The 17,230-nt window shown below is 41.9% G+C and overlaps 1 protein-coding gene and 1 long non-coding RNA gene across 5 annotated transcripts in view; one reads left to right on the top strand and one right to left on the bottom strand.

Annotated features, from left to right (window-relative positions):
- The window catches only part of LOC116705643 (synaptic vesicular amine transporter), a 38,405-nt gene extending 23,626 nt beyond the window's left edge, over positions 1 to 14,779 (bottom strand). For 2 of the 4 annotated variants that reach the window (XR_004335982.1, XM_032542005.1), the window contains exons 1-11: positions 14,662 to 14,778; positions 14,373 to 14,552; positions 12,478 to 12,814; positions 11,010 to 11,068; positions 10,827 to 10,910; positions 7,910 to 8,002; positions 7,493 to 7,582; positions 7,269 to 7,312; positions 5,342 to 5,402; positions 4,115 to 4,210; positions 2,906 to 2,984 (exon numbers count right to left, since the gene is read on the bottom strand). Coding sequence is in view for 3 of the 4 variants with exons in the window: in XM_032542005.1 (XP_032397896.1) it covers positions 2,906 to 2,984; positions 4,115 to 4,210; positions 5,342 to 5,402; positions 7,269 to 7,312; positions 7,493 to 7,582; positions 7,910 to 8,002; positions 10,827 to 10,910; positions 11,010 to 11,068; positions 12,478 to 12,814; positions 14,373 to 14,505 (1,076 nt within the window). In the remaining variant the exon portion in view is untranslated. Of the gene's footprint in view, positions 1 to 2,905; positions 2,985 to 4,114; positions 4,211 to 5,341; positions 5,403 to 7,268; positions 7,313 to 7,492; positions 7,583 to 7,909; positions 8,003 to 10,826; positions 10,911 to 11,009; positions 11,069 to 12,477; positions 12,815 to 14,372; positions 14,618 to 14,661 lie in introns of those variants that run through there. The other 2 variants (XM_032542003.1, XM_032542004.1) reach the window with 2 other exon arrangements.
- Positions 158 to 16,564, top strand: LOC116705684 (uncharacterized). Its single transcript, XR_004335993.1, has 3 exons — positions 158 to 395; positions 9,614 to 9,619; positions 16,554 to 16,564. It is a non-coding gene; the product is annotated as an uncharacterized LOC116705684 (long non-coding RNA).
- Positions 16,565 to 17,230: the final 666 nt, after the last annotated feature.

Raw genomic sequence — 17,230 nt, 5'->3', positions numbered from 1 at the left:
TCTTTGCTTAAAGTTAGAAAAGATGTTTTTCATGCATATAACACATATGTACATACATATGATTAACATTATATTTGACCATTACTCAATTGTTAATGTTAACGGTAAATCCTCCAAGTACGCTAAGGTTGCCTTGTTCTTATTTTCTTCTATTAGTGATGAGTAATAGTCTGATCTGGCATTTCTGAGGGCCTTCCTATACATTTTCAGACTGTCTTGCCAATTTAAACGAGATTCTTCGAGTTTGGTGGAACGCCATTTACTTTCAAGTTTTCACGAGGTTTGTTTCAATTTGCGAGTTCGGGAGTTATACCAAGGTGCTAGTTTCCTTTGCGTCATCATCTTCTTTTTTAGAGATGCAACAAAGTCTAAAGTCGTCTGTAGGCAGGTCGTAGGTTCTCTGGTCTATTAAGGACTAAAGTTAACATAAAGGTCCTCTGGTCTATTAAGGACTAAAGTTAACATAAAGGTCCTCTGGTCTATTAAGGACTAAAGTTAACATAAAGGTACTCTGGTCTATTAAGGACTAAAGTTAACATAAAGGTCCTCTGGTCTATTAAGGACTAAAGTTAACATAAAGGTCCTCTGGTCTATTAAGGACTAAAGTTAACATAAAGGTCCTCTGGTCTATTAAGGACTAAAGTTAACATAAAGGTCCTCTGGTCTATTAAGGACTAAAGTTAACATACAGGTCCTCTGGTACATTAAGGACTAAAGTTAACATACAGGTCCTCTGGTCTATTAAGGACTAAAGTTAAAATAAAGGTCCTCTGGTACATTAGGGACTAAAGTTAACATAAAGGTCCTCTGGTCTATTAAGGACTAATGTTAACCCAAAGGTCCTCTGGTCTATTAAGGACTAAAGTTAACATAAAGGTCCTCTGGTCTATTAAGGACTAAAGTTAACATACAGGTCCTCTGGTACATTAAGGACTAAAGTTAACATATAGGTCCTCTGGTCGATTAAGGACTAAAGTTAACATAAAGGTCCTCTGGTCTATTAAGGACTAAAGTTAACCTAAGGTCCTCAGGTACATTAAGGACTAAAGTTAACATAAAGGTCCTCTGGTCTATTAAGGACTAAAGTTAACATAAAGGTCCGCTGGTCTATTAAGGACTAAAGTTAACATAAAGGTCCTCTGGTCTATTAAGGACTAAAGTTAACATAAAGGTCCTCTGGTACATTAAGGACTAAAGTTAACATAAAGGTCCTCTGGTCTATTAAGGACTAAAGTTAACATAAAGGTCCTCTGGTCTATTAAGGACTAAAGTTAACATAAAGGTCCTCTGGTCTATTAATGACTAAAGTTAACATAAAGGTCCTCTGGGCTATTAAGGACTAAAGTTAACATAAAGGTCCTCTGGGCTATTAAGGACTAAAGTTAACATAAAGGTCCTCTGGGCTATTAAGGACTAAAGTTAACATAAAGGTCCTCTGGTACATTAAGGACTAAAGTTAACATACAGGTCCTCTGGTCTATTAATGACTAAAGTTAACATAAAGGTCCTCTGGGCTATTAAGGACTAAAGTTAACATAAAGGTCCTCTGGTACATTAAGGACTAAAGTTAACATACAGGTCCTCTGGTCTATTAATGACTAAAGTTAACATAAAGGTCCTCTGGGCTATTAAGGACTAAAGTTAACATAAAGGTCCTCTGGTACATTAAGGACTAAAGTTAACATAAAGGTCCTCTGGTCTATTAAGGACTAAAGTTAACCTAAAGGTCCTCTGTTTATTATATTAAGGAACAGTATTAAAGTAAATGCTGTCGGAATATCTTTGTTAAATTTAGCTATAGCCCTGTCAGATAGGCGTCTAGTGTAGAAGCTTTCATTTACTTTAGCATAGTCGGGTAGTAAGAATTCAAAAGTTATAAGAAAATGGTCTGATAATAAAGGATTCTGTGTAAATACGATTAAATCTTCAATTGTGATGCTGTATGTCAGCACGAGGTCGGGGGTGGGGTCAAAAAGTGAGTGGCCTTATGCACTCTGACTGAAACCAGCTGACTCTAGTAGTGAGATGTAAGCAGTACTAAGGCTATTGATGTCAATGTCTACATGGATATTAAAATCACCTATAATAAGTACTTTGTTTGACTTAAGGACTACACCTCATAAAAACTGAGAATTCAGATAAAAATTCTGAATCTGGTCCTGGAGCTCGGTAAATAACAACAAATATAACTGGCTGTAATGTTTTCCATGATGGATGTTGAAGATTAAGAACAAGGCTTTCAAACGAGTTCTAATTTAGTGTACAGTGGGGTTTGAAAGTTTTGGGCACCCCAGGTAAAAATTTTTTATCGATGTGCATAAAGAAGCCAAGAAAAGATAGAAAAGTCTCCAAAAGGCATCAAATGAAGTGTCACAAAAATTAGATTTATTTCCATCATTTACACTTTCAAAATAACAGAAAACTAAAAATTGGCGTCTGCAAAAGTTTTGGGCACCCTGCAGAGTTTCTAGCATGCAGGCACTTTGTACACACAGAAAAGCAGCATCTAGAAATTAAACAAATGCTTATTCTTATACATATAACTCTTAAACAACATATCATAAAGTGACTCAAAATACAAACCACACCACAAATTAAAAAAGACAACTGTGTGCACCCACCTGGCGCTTTGTGTCCCAGAAAGTGTGAGATCGCCTCACCTTCACAGGAATCAGTACTATGCATTCATACAGTCTTCCCTCTCTCTCACAAGACACCTTCGTTATACAGACACAACCCCCCCAGCGCTGGATCATCAAGGCCTCAATACAGCCAGCCTCTCAAACAATAAAAAACACTGAAAACTCATTTAGAGGGGTGGAAACAGATACCACATCAACAGAGAGCAAGAGAGAGAGAGAGAGAGAGAGAGAGAGAGAGAGATATGGATAATTTCTCTCCTTACCTTCCCATCTTGTGCGCCAACGTGCCGAAGATGTAGGTTCCAATAAGGTAGGAGATGGACGCTGGTAAGAAAGCCACGCCTGGGAAACAGACAGACACATAGAGAGAGAGAGAGAGAGAGAGAGGAGAGAGAGAGAGAGAGAGAGAGAGAGATGAGAGACTGGAGGTGTGGGCAGCCTTTCTAAGATAAGCAGATCTCTATCAGCGCCTCATCACTGAGCCTCCGTACATCTTCCATTGTCTGTAATAAAGACTTGTGCTTTCCACCTGCCAGCACATGACACCCTAATATCCTGTTCCCCACTCATCCTTTTTATCTGACCCAGACTCCATACACAACCCACTGGAACATACTAATAACACCAAAGACTGCAGAAAGCCTGTGGATAGTTAATATCTAGCAGGACAGAGGAGACACACCTTTGCACTATGGCAAGTCTTGAAGTAAAAGATGCATGTACTGTATATAATGTAAATTAGAACATGTGGAGCAATGACGCATGATATTATTTTGTTAAAATATAAAAAAATAGTAACCAGAGAAAGTGAGTATCACTCCTAGCAATGTGTTGTTGCATTATGGGTTTTTGAATACATTCGAAAACTCTGATGTTACTGAAATTTAAAAAAATGTTTTTTTTCTTCAAGTCTTCCCAGGTGGATTTTGAAATGAATGGAAATCACTTGTCTAGAAGGGATGGAAACATCTTAGAAATTCTGAAACACCATGCTTTGGAAAATGGTTTCCAGTAATGTAAAGTACACATGATTTCATAATAGAAGCTAAACACTTTTACAGCCCTTTAATGTTCACTGTCACACTGTCATAGAGGTGTAAATGAAATCATATGTTTAGCATATAGGTCATAGTGGGGGTGGTGTTCTGGACGGCATCATAGTCACAGGTGTTTCTAATAATCTGGCCCCCTCATCTGTGTAAATGGAAAGGACCAAAACTTAGAAACACAGAATTACACTAGTGTCAAGCGACACCTGTAGCTATGAGCTCAGTAAAACACAGAATTAATTAGAATTGACACATTTCTGACAATGTCAACAAATAAATACCATTTGTGTGTGCATTTTTGAAGTACTGACTGATTTTTATTTTATCATTTAGGTGCTAAATGTTAAAAAGAAATTATACAGTATACTGTGTGTGCATACTGTGTCTTTTCTCAGTGAGTCCTGAAGAGAGCGCTGTAAATACCTAACTGCCATTCACTGGAACACATGGTCTCCATCATCCAGATCGGCAGCGTTGGCTCCAACACGGCAATGGCCATATTTCCAAAACAAATGGCACCTGGGCAGGAAGATTGGACATAAGTGGACAAAGTGTCAATTATACTCTGTTTTTGTTCTTTCTCCCTATTTGTTCCCTTTTCCTTCCAACCTCCAGCCCTGGAAATCTGTAGCAGCAAACGTTCACCACGGTTCTCTGCAAAGCTACAGCTCAAACTGTCAAACAGGGAGGGACCCATCTGCTAGCGATGGGGGGGGGGGGGGGGGCGAGACTGACAGAGCTACGTGGAAAAATATGCACCAAACAAGCCACTTTGAAATTTTGCTGTTTTAATGAATACAAAGGTTGACTAAAAAAAGTTGGATGACCCTCCCCGTCCCCTCCTGATCCCTGAGGATTATTTTATGATTAAAGATGTAAATGTGTGTTCATTTAAAAAAGGGTAGAACCCAAAAAGCTTTTTGATTATCCTACTCCCTTTTGGCCAAAATAATTATTTAAGAGTATTTATTTATTTTGCATATTCTTCTACAGTGAAATACTTTTGTGTCTTGTAAGTTTCTTTGTTTATTCTCATGTCTGTTATTCAAACTAAACTATTAATTTACTCCACCTTAGGAACAGGAAAAGGCATTTGAGCCACTGGTATCTGATAAGGATGCCCCCCCCCCATCTCCAGGATGCCTAATTGTGGATGGGTTCTTGGCACGCCCAGTTAGGACAAGACCCACGTGGTGGGCACAAACCCCACTGAAGGGAGTATGTATCCCATCTGGCCAGGGGACCCGTTGGGGTCCCTTTGGAAAAAGCTTGAGGGGCCACGAAGAGTGGATGGATGGCACTAAAATGACTAATATGTGTGACAAAGAACATTATCAATGAATAATATAGTTACAACTAAATGGTGCTTATGGTTTTCTGTAGTAGTTGTTTAATTCCTTACGCTAGTTCTACAAATTGGACCCCCCCCCCCACACACACACACGCAGAGCGCACAGTGTTGTTCACAGCGTTTTTCTGATGGATAGATGACTCTTTTTAACATGCAAAACTCACTTCACAACACAAGTCCAAGATGAATAAAGTGCTTTAAACATAAAAAATATGCAGGTTAATATCTCTCGCTGCTCGCCTTTATAAAAGGAAACATTCCACTGATGCTTCTCCTAAGTGCTGTGATTATTTTCTTACCGGCTGCGATCAGAATGTATGGATCCTTCATCAGCGTCAACAGCGGGGTCCCCTTCTGACTCTGTGAAGGACAAAGGCATTAGAACAACATTATCTATTAAATACATAAAGCTTACACCATATCCCTCAACCTCCACCTACTGGAGCTGCTGCCCCCGCGACCCGATACCGGATAAGCGGATGAAGATGGATGGATGGATATCCCTCAACCAAACCCACTTGTACAAGACTCAGGTTACCAATCTCAGTGATAAAATAGTTGTTATGCTTCCTTTGTATGTTTGCACACAATGCCAACATCACCTTTAAGATAGCTTTGCTTTGCCAGATCTTCCTGTGCAGCTCTGCAGAGGAAGGTCTGGCTAGTCCACACAGCATTTCTGGATAGGAGAAAACCCTGCTCTGGTTTATTGGAATTTCTTTAAACCAATCACAATCATCTTGGGCGGTGCTAAGCTCCGGACTACTGGCCAATAGGTAAGGTAGTCACTAAGGCCATCCAGTTCCAGGTCATCCTGAGGATTCTCTGCGACATGAGTATGTTTACCATCAAAACATGATTCATGAAATCATGCCAACAATGATTGGGCTATTCAAATAACTTAGTATTCTATGCACTATAAAGGTACAGTATGTAAAAAGGCTTTAGGTCGTTCCAGAGGGTAGGCTGGTAACTGACTGACGTCACACAGGTGACACCTACAATTCCCGCCTAGCATCATAGGTGAACGGAGATCTTCCGGATTTTAACTTTAAAGAACTGGCATGTTATTTGGAGAAAATGAAAAGTCAAACATGTAAAACAGTGAATGAGATATACTGCTAAATATAATCAGAATAACACTATCTGAGCCTAATAGGACTGACGTTGGTACAGTTCACATTTTAACCGGTATATGAAACATGGTGCCGGTACCTAATGATAGAGCCCTGCAGGGGTTTAAAATCTAGACCCTAGCCCGGCCCTGGTCCGAGATGCTCAGCCCTTAGCCTTGGTTATGTTTTAAAGAGACGTGCAAGCAGCCAACGGCTAACAGAGAGCTGAGAAAATGTTTGATCGATTTAGCCTCTCGAATCAACACTTGACTTGCCTTATAATAAAATCCATTGATATAAAACACTTATGACAATGTTAGTTTCAACGTTGGTTATCACCACTGTTGTGACAAAGCATTTTTGACAAGCGGAGGCAGGCTGCTGCTGGTCGCAACGCAGTGCAGAACGGGCAATACAATCTGAACAAATCAACTCTGCAGCCAGAAGCCTGGTCTCTTACAAAGCATCGCAGAGTAAAGAGCATGGCATCCACAGTGGAGGGTGTCAGTCCAGTACTCATTTCTAACTCTTCCAGCTTTGCTGGATACATACTCACTGACACGTACATTTTTAACCCCAACCCACCATTGTTACATAAACCTAACTCTCCCATTATTGTCCCACTTGTCAGTTAAAGACACATATCAACTCCACAGATCAAAGAATAGAGCCGGTACTGACGAAAGATTATTTTAATTACTTCCAGTTCCCTCTCATTCAGGCTCGGTGGGCTTATACAGTTTTAAGTCAGTCATTTTAACTTTAGCTTAAAATGGATTGCAGAATCAAAGGTTGGATCCTGAATGTTAGATTGTCCCTGAGTAAGGACACTTTGCTTGGCTGAATGTCAGGCACTGTAAAGCAGCATGCACTAGTGTCAAGTTAAAGGTTTTATATACAGTAAGTGTTGTCCATGTTACATTTACCAAAGGCCATGGATGTTTTGTTGCATGTCCTCCACCTTCTGTTTATCCACATTTTTTCTGTATGTATGATCCAATTAAGAAATAACTGCCATAAAGAATTATTTGAAATATTCTGCAGCTGTAAAGGTCATCTTAATGAAGTAAGATGAGCTTTAGGAAATGAATGATCAAGCAAACAAACTCACCTCAGGTTCCACCTTGGTGGGCTGAAGAACAAAGAGCTGCAGAGCTGTAAAGACCCACACTGAATTAATTTAATGTAAGACTTTGATATCTATGAGAATACATAGTAATTCAAAAATGTATGGCATTGTGTTCAACAATGTTGAGCTCACACTTTATCTTTAACATTCCTTCTACAGTGACTATTCTTGGTGTGGATGTACAGTAAGAGACAATGTAACTGTACCTCCATCAAACAAAGCCAGGAACGCCAGAATAAGGAAAGGAGCCGTCTTCCCAACAAACTCATACATCACACTGCCGAAGGGGGGTCCCACTGTGGACAGAACACGGCATGGTCAGTGGTGGAGAGATCAACTTTAATATCACTACAGTTAATGCAGCGTTGCAACCTAGTTCATTAAGACAGCTCACATTGCAAAAACATTTAACAATGAGAAGTTTACTAAAACCATGGAATATATGTTTTCACTTGTGTACTAAAAATGAAATGGCCCCCTTAAGCCTCAACCATTTCTACTAGCTTAGACTTTGCCTGGTTGTAGAATGATGAGTGTGTATGTCCTTGGTCACAGCTTTATGGTTTCTTGAAGTTTTGATTGATATTTCATAGAAGATGGTTGGACTACGCTTGTTTACATACCTAACACTCCCAATGCCAGCCCCCCCAGGGCGATTCCTATGGCGCGGCCTCTCTCCTCATCGTCTGTATACACACTCGCGAGCATTCCCATCCCTGAAAACACACATATGAAAAGATCCTGCACCACTTATCACTGGTTCAAGCAGATTTTATACAACAAAACCATTACTGATACAGTAAGTCATATAAGAGTTCACCATAACTAAAGATTGGCATGGCGTTATTTCAGTTAGCTTAATAGCTGGTTTGACTTGCATTGAGAGATAATCTTATGGAAATTATAGATGGTCTCTATGTATGGTGAAGGGTAGGTTAAGATGGGGGGCTATTTTAATTCCAAAGGCAAAAAGAACTTTGTCAGGATGCATAGTATATTGGATCCTGTCCATGTGTTAGTGTCCTGAAGTGTTCTAGCCAGAACTTCATGGAACCAGGGTTTGTGACATTGTTAGATGCTCCTAGTGAGCGCTTTTTGTTGTTTGAACTTTTCAAACAACACATTTTTGTTAAACTTTCTACTGTTTTTGAGTCGAGTGCACCAACTGGCCCACAGTATGGACTCAATCGAGCCAAAGAACCTCCAAACTGCCCTCTCTGCACAGGGCACCAAGATCTCCCAGGAGGAGACACTGTGGGGGGAAAGACCTCACCGAGTGTCAGGGGGAGTTCCAAACCTCAGTCACCACTCACATAAACCACCTGGCAGGTCAACTAAACCAAGTCCTCACTTACCTGGTGCCTGCACCTTTGGACACACCACCTGCTGACAATCTTGCAGATGCATCAACCAGAAATCATGCTGCTCCTTTGTATTTGCATTTGTGTTCAGGGGACTCAGGTGACTGTGAAAATTGTTTAGTCCTGTGTGACCTGCACTTTAGGCATAACCTGGCAGCTTTTGTGTCAGACCAGGCTAAAGTGGCGTTCATTGTGCCCCATTTAACTGGCAGAGACGCTGCTTGGGCCACTGCTGAATGGTCCAGAAACTCTAACATTTGCCAGTCACTTTCGGTTTTCCAAGAAACCGTGAGCAAGATATTTGATCATACATCACCTGCCAGTGAAGCCTCTAGGGTCCTAATGCAGATCATGCAGCGCCACTGTCAAGTGGTAGATTATGCCTTTGAATTCTGCACTATAACCGCAGATAGGGGATGGAATCCTCCGGCTTTAATAGACAACAGGCTATGGAATAGGGAGTCTCATTCGAGACTCCAGTGACTGAACTACTCTCAGGCAGCTACTACCCAAACTTATCTAAGGTACCCTCATGTTATCATGTCTTAAAATAAGTCTTTAACAAAACAAAAGCCATGTCACTTCCCTCTCATCGACCTTTTGACTGTGCCATTGACCTGTTAACTGCCATGCTTGTTCCTAAGGGGCATCTGTACTCCATCTCTAGACTGGAGAGGGGAGCCATGGAAAAGTACATCCCCTCATCTCTGAAGTTGGGAATAGTCCGTCCGTCCTCCTATCCAGCTGGTTTGGTTTCTTTTTTGTGGGTAAAAAGGATGGCTTTCTCAGACTACGCATTGACTGTAGTTCTTATTGTTGACATTACAGTAAAAAAACGTTATCTACTCCCATTAATTTCCTCTGCTTTTGAACTAAGCCAAACAGCCACAGTCTTCACAAAGTTAGATCTTAGAAATGCCTATCACCTCATCAAGATCAAAGATGGAGATGAATGGAATACATGAGTACCTTGTCATGCCTTTTGGACTTTGTAATGCTCCAGCTCTCTTTCAAACATTTGTGAATGATGTTTGGAGGGAGTATTTGAATGTTTTTTGTGTACTTCTCACCAGATACTGTAACTCACGAGGTTCATGTATGCCAAGTTTTTCTGAAGCTGTTGGAGAATCAACTTTATGTCAAAGCTGAAAAGTGTGACTTTAATGCGGCTAAGTATCTAAATGGACCCTGTTCTTTAACAGGTTCAACTTCACGCTTTCTTTTCATCCAGGCTCACAAAATGCAAAACCAGATGCTCTGTCACGCCTTTAAGACCCTGAACATATTGCAGAGGAACCGGAGACAATCCTTCCACTAACCCATGTGGTTGATCCATAGGTTACCCAGTGATATTGTATCAGACAGGAGACCACAGTTCGTCTTACGTTTTAGCAAAGAGATTTGCTATCTCCTCGGCACCACCACCGTCAGCATGTCCTCTGGCTACCACTGGTCCAATGGTCAGGCTTAACCCTTCAACCAGGAGCTTGAGACCTGCCTCTGAAGCCTTATTTCCCAGAATTAGGTCACCTGGGGGGACCATCTCACCTGGGAGGAATATTCACTCAATACTCTTCCCTCGGCTGCCACAGGCCTCTTTCCTTTCCAGTGCGCCAATGGCTACCAGCATCCCCTGTTCCCGGCCAATAAGAAGCAATGCACGGTCCCCTGTCGTCCGATTTGGGCAGACAACCAGCTCCTTCCTACAGGCCAAGCCAGAGGATGTGGGTTGCTACCAAGGATTTGCCTCTTCACATCCATTCCATGAAGTTGACCCCAAGGTTTGTGGGCCTTTTTCCCATATCAAACGCCATTAACCCTGTTTCTCTGAGTCTATGCCTTCCCAGCTCATTGAAGGTCCACTCCACGTAGCAAGAAAGCCACTTGTGTCTGCTTGTTTATCGAGGGAATTATAGGGTTGGCCCCTGCCCGGCACTCTTTCCATCCGATGACCGGACGGGGATCTTCACCTCTGTCTAGCTTGGCAACATTTAGGCTCTAAAAAACCCATGATGCAACACTAATTTAAATAACAGGCTCACTCAATAACACAATATATTTACTCAATGTCTACAGTATTTTATTTACCATGAATGTATTCAGTTGAGCTGAATAGCTGAACAGATGACAGACTGGATATGAGCAAGAATTAGAGAGTGTGGGGGTGTGGGTGTCTTACCAGCAACAGAGGAGCAGGACGAGCCCACACCCTGCAGGGATCTGGCCACAAACAGCAGAGCGTAGCTCGATGAGAAGGCAAACACTTCACAGCAGCAGGAAGAAGAGAAATACAGACAGAAACATCAGGCATGCTGCAAGCATTCATATTTCTGACAATGACGAAGCAGTGATAGGAACTTACTGATTGTAGAGAGGAACATGATACAGAAGCCAGCAAATAGAGGAAGCTGGTATCCAATTCTAAAGGGACGAAGAGAAAAATACTACATTTAAGCTAATAATTAGTTTGAGGTGTCTACACACACAGATACTGCACGTAGGTTAAATAAATGGCTTCATTGAAATGGGAAATTCTTTCTTTTCAGCATATTGTTCCTTTCTAAAACAGTGAGACCTATAAGGATTCAATGTTAGAAGTTATGGAGGACTGGTAATTATTTAAATGGTGAGGTTGATATTGCTGTACATATGCATACAAATCACGTTTAAAATCCGCTGTCAGTTTGAATACATTATTAATTTCATTATTGCTGGTATGGAGGACGTAGATTGTCTCCAACTGTGTATGAAGTTTCCAAAAGGAAGGCAGAACCAGTACGGATTCATTACCTGAGAGCCAAACTTATTCAAATAAACTCCACAAATAAATAAATGTCTTTTTAATGCCATAGACACAAAGCATTTGTAGAAATTCTGTTTTTGCATGACACGTTGTTAGCCTGACATTTTAACAGGAGGACTAAGACAACATCTTTCATTAAAATGCTAAAAGCCGAGCTGTTGTATCCCCCATAGATCCTGGACATGCTTGACTTGCCTTGTATTGTCCTCTGTCAGGAGGGAAGGTGACTAACAACAGGTAATGTTCCTTGCCTCAATTACAGCATCTGAGTGCCCATCGGAGACACTAAATATTGCTTTTGAGGTGAGAACCAATAATGTTGGAGCATCCACTCTTCTCCCTCGCCACTCAACATTTAGCTCACATTCTGCTCAAATCTTCGGACTGGCCTTTTTCTGGTAGCTATTCTTCTCAAAAAATCCTTGACCCATTGTTAATAAGTTGTCCTCTAGATTTTAGGTGACACCATACTTGCAGAAAAATGAAAATGTGAAGAAGTACAAATCAATCCTAAAATCCACGATAATGGCTCACCCTTGCAATGTTTAGTCCAAAAGAGTCAGCATTTAACCGCGCTGTACTATTGAAGCTACATTGGTCTTCTATGATATACTGGTCCATCCAGACTCGGGCCCATTGGTCCAGTCCTACCAGACCCGCGTCCATTGGCCCACTTCTACCAGACCCGCATCCATTGGCCCGGTCCTACCAGACCCGCGTCCATTGGCCAGGTCCTACCAGACCCGCGTCCATTGGCCCGGTCCTACCAGACCCGCGTCCATTGGCCCGGTCCTACCAGACCCGCGTCCATTGGCCCACTCCTACCAGACTTGCGTCCATTGGCACTCAGGCTTTAACATCTGGATTTGCCACAACGGACCACAACTTTCTCCGACGCCATTATTGGAACTCCCCAAAGGTTACCAAACCTCAACGTCATCGTTCTCAGCCACTCCCTCTGATTGGACCAGTAAAGATTTGCTACATACTAAATGTATCTACACAGAGACACAAGAGAACAGCCTACCTGTTTGTGAGTAGGCCTATGAAGGGGTTGGTAATCAGCTGTACGGTGGCCTTGGAGGCGAACAGCAGTCCTACTTTGACGTTCTCACTGAGCAGCCTGCTGGCAGACTGGGGGCAGTCAGAGGAGTTGTGTGGCAGCTCTGTGGCAGCAGTGGCCGTAGGAACCAGGTCCGGGGACCAGGCTGTGGCGTTGAAACCTGCAGACCTCACAGTGTTGTCGTATAAGGACACAATGCTGTGGAAGGTTCCTGGAGCTGCCGGCTGGGACGCAGTGATGTTCTTCAACACTACGTCTGTTGACTCATCCAGATTGTACAGGTAGCTGGGGATGATGGGAACTAGAGGCCAAAGAGAGGTTAGAGGAGCTCGGTGCAATGAAATATGACACGACCACTGACTGATTCACTAGCATGATGCTGTTCCATCATACTGTATGTCAGCTGAAGAGGGCTGATCCCAAGCACTATCCTAAAGGAAGAAAGAGACCTCCATGACGACATCACCACAAATTACTCTCAAGAAAAAGAATATATATTTTCAACTTTTTTTATAGTGTTAAATAATAAAGGCAGTCATCTCAAGACACTTTACAGATAGAGTAGGTCTAGACCACACTGTGTTTTTCGTCTTTTCTGACCTATAAATGTTATTATGTTGTATAGTGATGTTAAACAATACCAAATAATTAGGTAAATGCATTTAGACGTGAGCCCTGCAGGCAGCTTGTCTCAGTGGGTTCTTTAAATTCCCTGGATTTGTCTACGTCAATGAAACAGACTTTCCTACATGGTCATGCTGCTCCAGAGAAGTGACAGCAAATGAGAGGAGGAAGAAGCTCAGAGCAACATGCAACAAAGGTTCTCGGTTTGCGTTTCATAACCCCAAGGCCCCGGGGCAACCCCACACCCTGACTATATACTGCTGAGTGGAACTTTATGTAGGAGGGGGTAATATAGCACTAATCATGACGGGATGCAGGAACACACTCACGGGCCAATGATGCTGCTGGTAACACAAAATAAAGACATCTGGACAGCAAGACCCTTCAGAGGGATTCAGGGAGACTAACCAGGTAGAGGGAACTGGTAATAAAGAAATATCTACCTTTTTGATTTTTCACAGAAACATGTTGTATGTTCTCACTTGACAGTTTTTACATAATCAAAATACCTAATATATGATATGGTGTGTTTTAGAAATGAATAAAAGTATTTCAAAGGGTGCAGTGGAAATGATTGGGATGATAAAGACACACACACACACACACACACACACACACACACACACACACACACACACACACACACACACACTGTTACAGTATAAATTGAACATGAGACCGAGTGTTTGAGCTGTGATTGACCCGTGAGTGATGAGCTGTGAACGTGCACGCGGACAGCTGCTTCAGTGAGCATCGAGAGCTTTGGAGCCGCTTTAACTGACACTGAGCTTTCTTTTGGCTCTTCGAGGAATTTGATATGATAATAACAAATATTGAAGGGGACACTTTTCCGTTTCTCATATTGGGGATGACGTTCGATTTGAAAGTTAAATGTAGCCTAATAATAATAAAAAAAATAATTGTCCCTTTGGTAACCTGCCACTTGCTCTTTTGTCGACATATAAAATGGACTCATGAATATGAGGGTCTGATGGGGGGTTGAGTCCCAACACTCTGTTAAGCGACTTTGAGCTTGGGAAAAGCGCTATACAAATTCAATTTATTATTATTATTAATAACACATCGCTGATCTGCTGGCTGACTGACTGACTGGAGCTCCACAGACCCTGGGCATCTCTGGACAGACCTGGGGACCGGGACTACCTGTTGCACCGAGAAGAAAAGAAAACACTTTGCAGAGATATCCGAGGGGAGAAAAGCAGGGGTGTACCTACCGACTACAGTCAGCAGCATGTTATCCAAGAGAAGAGCGACGAAAACAATGAAGAGACTCAGTTTCCTGGACTGTCTCTCCTCTCGGAGCCATTTGATCAAACTAAACTGCCGAAGCGCATCCAGTCCCCCCATGGTTAGTCCCGAAAAGAGCAGGGCAATGGAACGGACGACGGAAGCTCCTGGAGAGAGACAAGCGCCAATGATTGGTCAGTAACTTGAACAACTATCCCCCCCAGTCTGTACCCTGCTGAGAATGGGAGGCAGAGCGCTGCAGAGCATGCATCTTACCTGGGACGCGCAGGGGGCCAACAGCAGCAGCGCGCTGGGAGGACGGGGTGCTGTCTTTCTACTGACTGGAGCCTCCTCTGACGTCACTCCACCTTTATGTGTGCGGGGCCCCGTCAGACCTACCTTCACACATTCAAACCAACAACCAAGAATAATACTGTTTTGTACATTTTCATTAAAGATTTCAATAATTGGCCAAAGCCCAGTTATTACCTAACAGGTCTGCATGTAAAATCGAATATAGATGGAGGCTGCGCCTATGTGTTTCAAAATTTACACACTTGAAAATTCAATTTTAATCCACTTTAATCCACTTGGTTTAATCCACACTTAAACCACTATCCCTATATTCCATAACAAAGATCACAAAAGACCACAAAGATCAGGCATCATGCTGTGGAGGAATAGCTGGCAATATGAGACTACACTGAAAAAAATGGGAAATCGCAGGTCTTTGAATTTATAGAAATAAATTTAGAATATGCTACACATTTATATTCCTTTCAAGAACAAGGTGCAATCATGTAGATGTAATGTATGACCTGAACTTCAGCTACCCAGCTGACCTTCATTACACTTTATAATCAAAATTATAATAATCCAAAAGATTTTCATGGAACTTTCCAACAAAGCTGTAAAAAAGCAGGCCCTTCCAGTTAAAGTGTCTGAGTTGTCCCTCTGTCCCTGAAGGCATTGTTGGCTATACCGTTTGGTCTAGTTCTGTTGGTTTGAATTAACTGGAAAAGATTTGCATGGAATTAACCTTTTCAAACAAAGAAAAAGTTTGCTCTGTAGCAAAAAACGACTCTCTTAGTAAATACTGAGCTGGCAGCGACAAATCCACAGGCATCTTCGGTCCTGCTACACCAGACGGACCGCTCTGTCCCTTATAAAGCCATTATGAAAACAATTTGAATGTTTGACTTGATGTTTTGAAGTATGTATGTGCTCTTATTGTTATACTGTGAAGATGGTTAGTGCGAGGTTACTTTATATTTGACACCAAATAATTCCTTGCAGCCTGAAAACAGTGCAGCAATTTCCAGGAGGAGCAGACAAGACAGAAAGACGGAACATTTACACGCCAGAGGCAGAAACAGGAACGACAGCAGGCCGAGGAACTGACAGGCAGACGAACCAGAGCGATCTGACAAGAGACGAGGGAAGCATAGACATTAAATACACGAGGTAACGAGGTAACGAGGTAACAAGGTAACAAGGTAACGAGGTAACAAGGTAACGAGGTAACGAGGGGCAGGTGACAATAGGGCAGGGAAGCAGGTGGAAAACATCAGGTAATCACAAGAGCGGGAAGACACAGGAAGTAAAACTAAAGACAGGACGAGACAAAAAACAGACTTCAAAATAAAACAGGAACAGAACAAACACACACTCAGGGGAACACCAGACCAGGGAGGAACGAGACACAAACACAAGACCAGGGAGGAACGAGACACAAACACAAGACCAGGGAGGGAACCCGGAGAAGAACATGCTTCAAGTGATGAACCAGAGGACATTGGAATTGTCCTAGAAGGCATTAAGGTGTTGCAAGGTCTTGATAATGTAGCATTAGCAGTTGGTATACTGTTTGGACTAATGTATGCCCTGAACTTCAGCTACCCAGCTGACCTTCATTTCAAAATTACGATAATCCAAAAGATTTTCATGGACCTTTCAAACCAAGCACTCGCTGTAAAAAACAGGCCCTTCCAGTTAAAGTGTCTGAGTTGTCCCTCTGTCCCTGAAGGCATTGTTGGCTATACCGTTTGGTCTACTTCTGTTTGTTTGAATTAACTGGAAAAGATTTGCATGGAATTAACCTTTTCAAACATAGAAAAAGTTTGCTCTGTAGCAAAAAACGACTCTCTTAGTAAATACTGAGCTGTCAGCTACAAATCCACAGGCATCTTCGGTCCTGCTACACCAGACGGGCCGCTCTGTCCCTTGTAAAGCCATTGTGAAAACTGTTGCTGTTGTGATGTCCTGCTATGCCCCCCTACACCCTGCTATACCCTGCTATGCCCCCCTACACCCTGCTACGTCCTGCTATGCCCAGTAATGCCCTGCACTGCCCAGCTACATGAACTACTACTACTACTACTACTACTACTATTACTATTTCTAGTCATAGTTCCATTGTCTTTATTTAGCTTAGTTTAACATTATACAGTACATATAACACAGTGACCAATATACTACATGTGCAGTTCTAACATGTTCTGTACCTATGACTATTAAAGGAGTTTAAAGTTGTGTTTTTTTTCCTAAATTAATCACAAAATGTGCCCTTATCTTTCATGTTTGAAGCGTTACTCTAGAAAGTCAGTGTTATTATATTTCTATATGCTTGATGGTGACTGTCTACTTTTAGAATATCTAACCAGTGAGATAGATAAATAGAAAACATTTAATAGTAAAAGAAATAATGGAGATACCTTAAACCTTGTTAAAAAGGTTTTTCAAGGACGCACATGACAAAAAATCCCTAAACACTACATGTGCATGGTAACACAGTAACGTACTTAAAGGGAGACACTGAAAACCAGTTAGAAGAAGAGGTTTGCAG

Source organism: Etheostoma spectabile, chromosome 17, assembly GCF_008692095.1.
Source record: "Etheostoma spectabile isolate EspeVRDwgs_2016 chromosome 17, UIUC_Espe_1.0, whole genome shotgun sequence".
Classification (NCBI taxonomy): Eukaryota; Metazoa; Chordata; class Actinopteri; order Perciformes; family Percidae; genus Etheostoma; species Etheostoma spectabile.
This window is presented reverse-complemented; position numbering and strand designations above follow the sequence as displayed.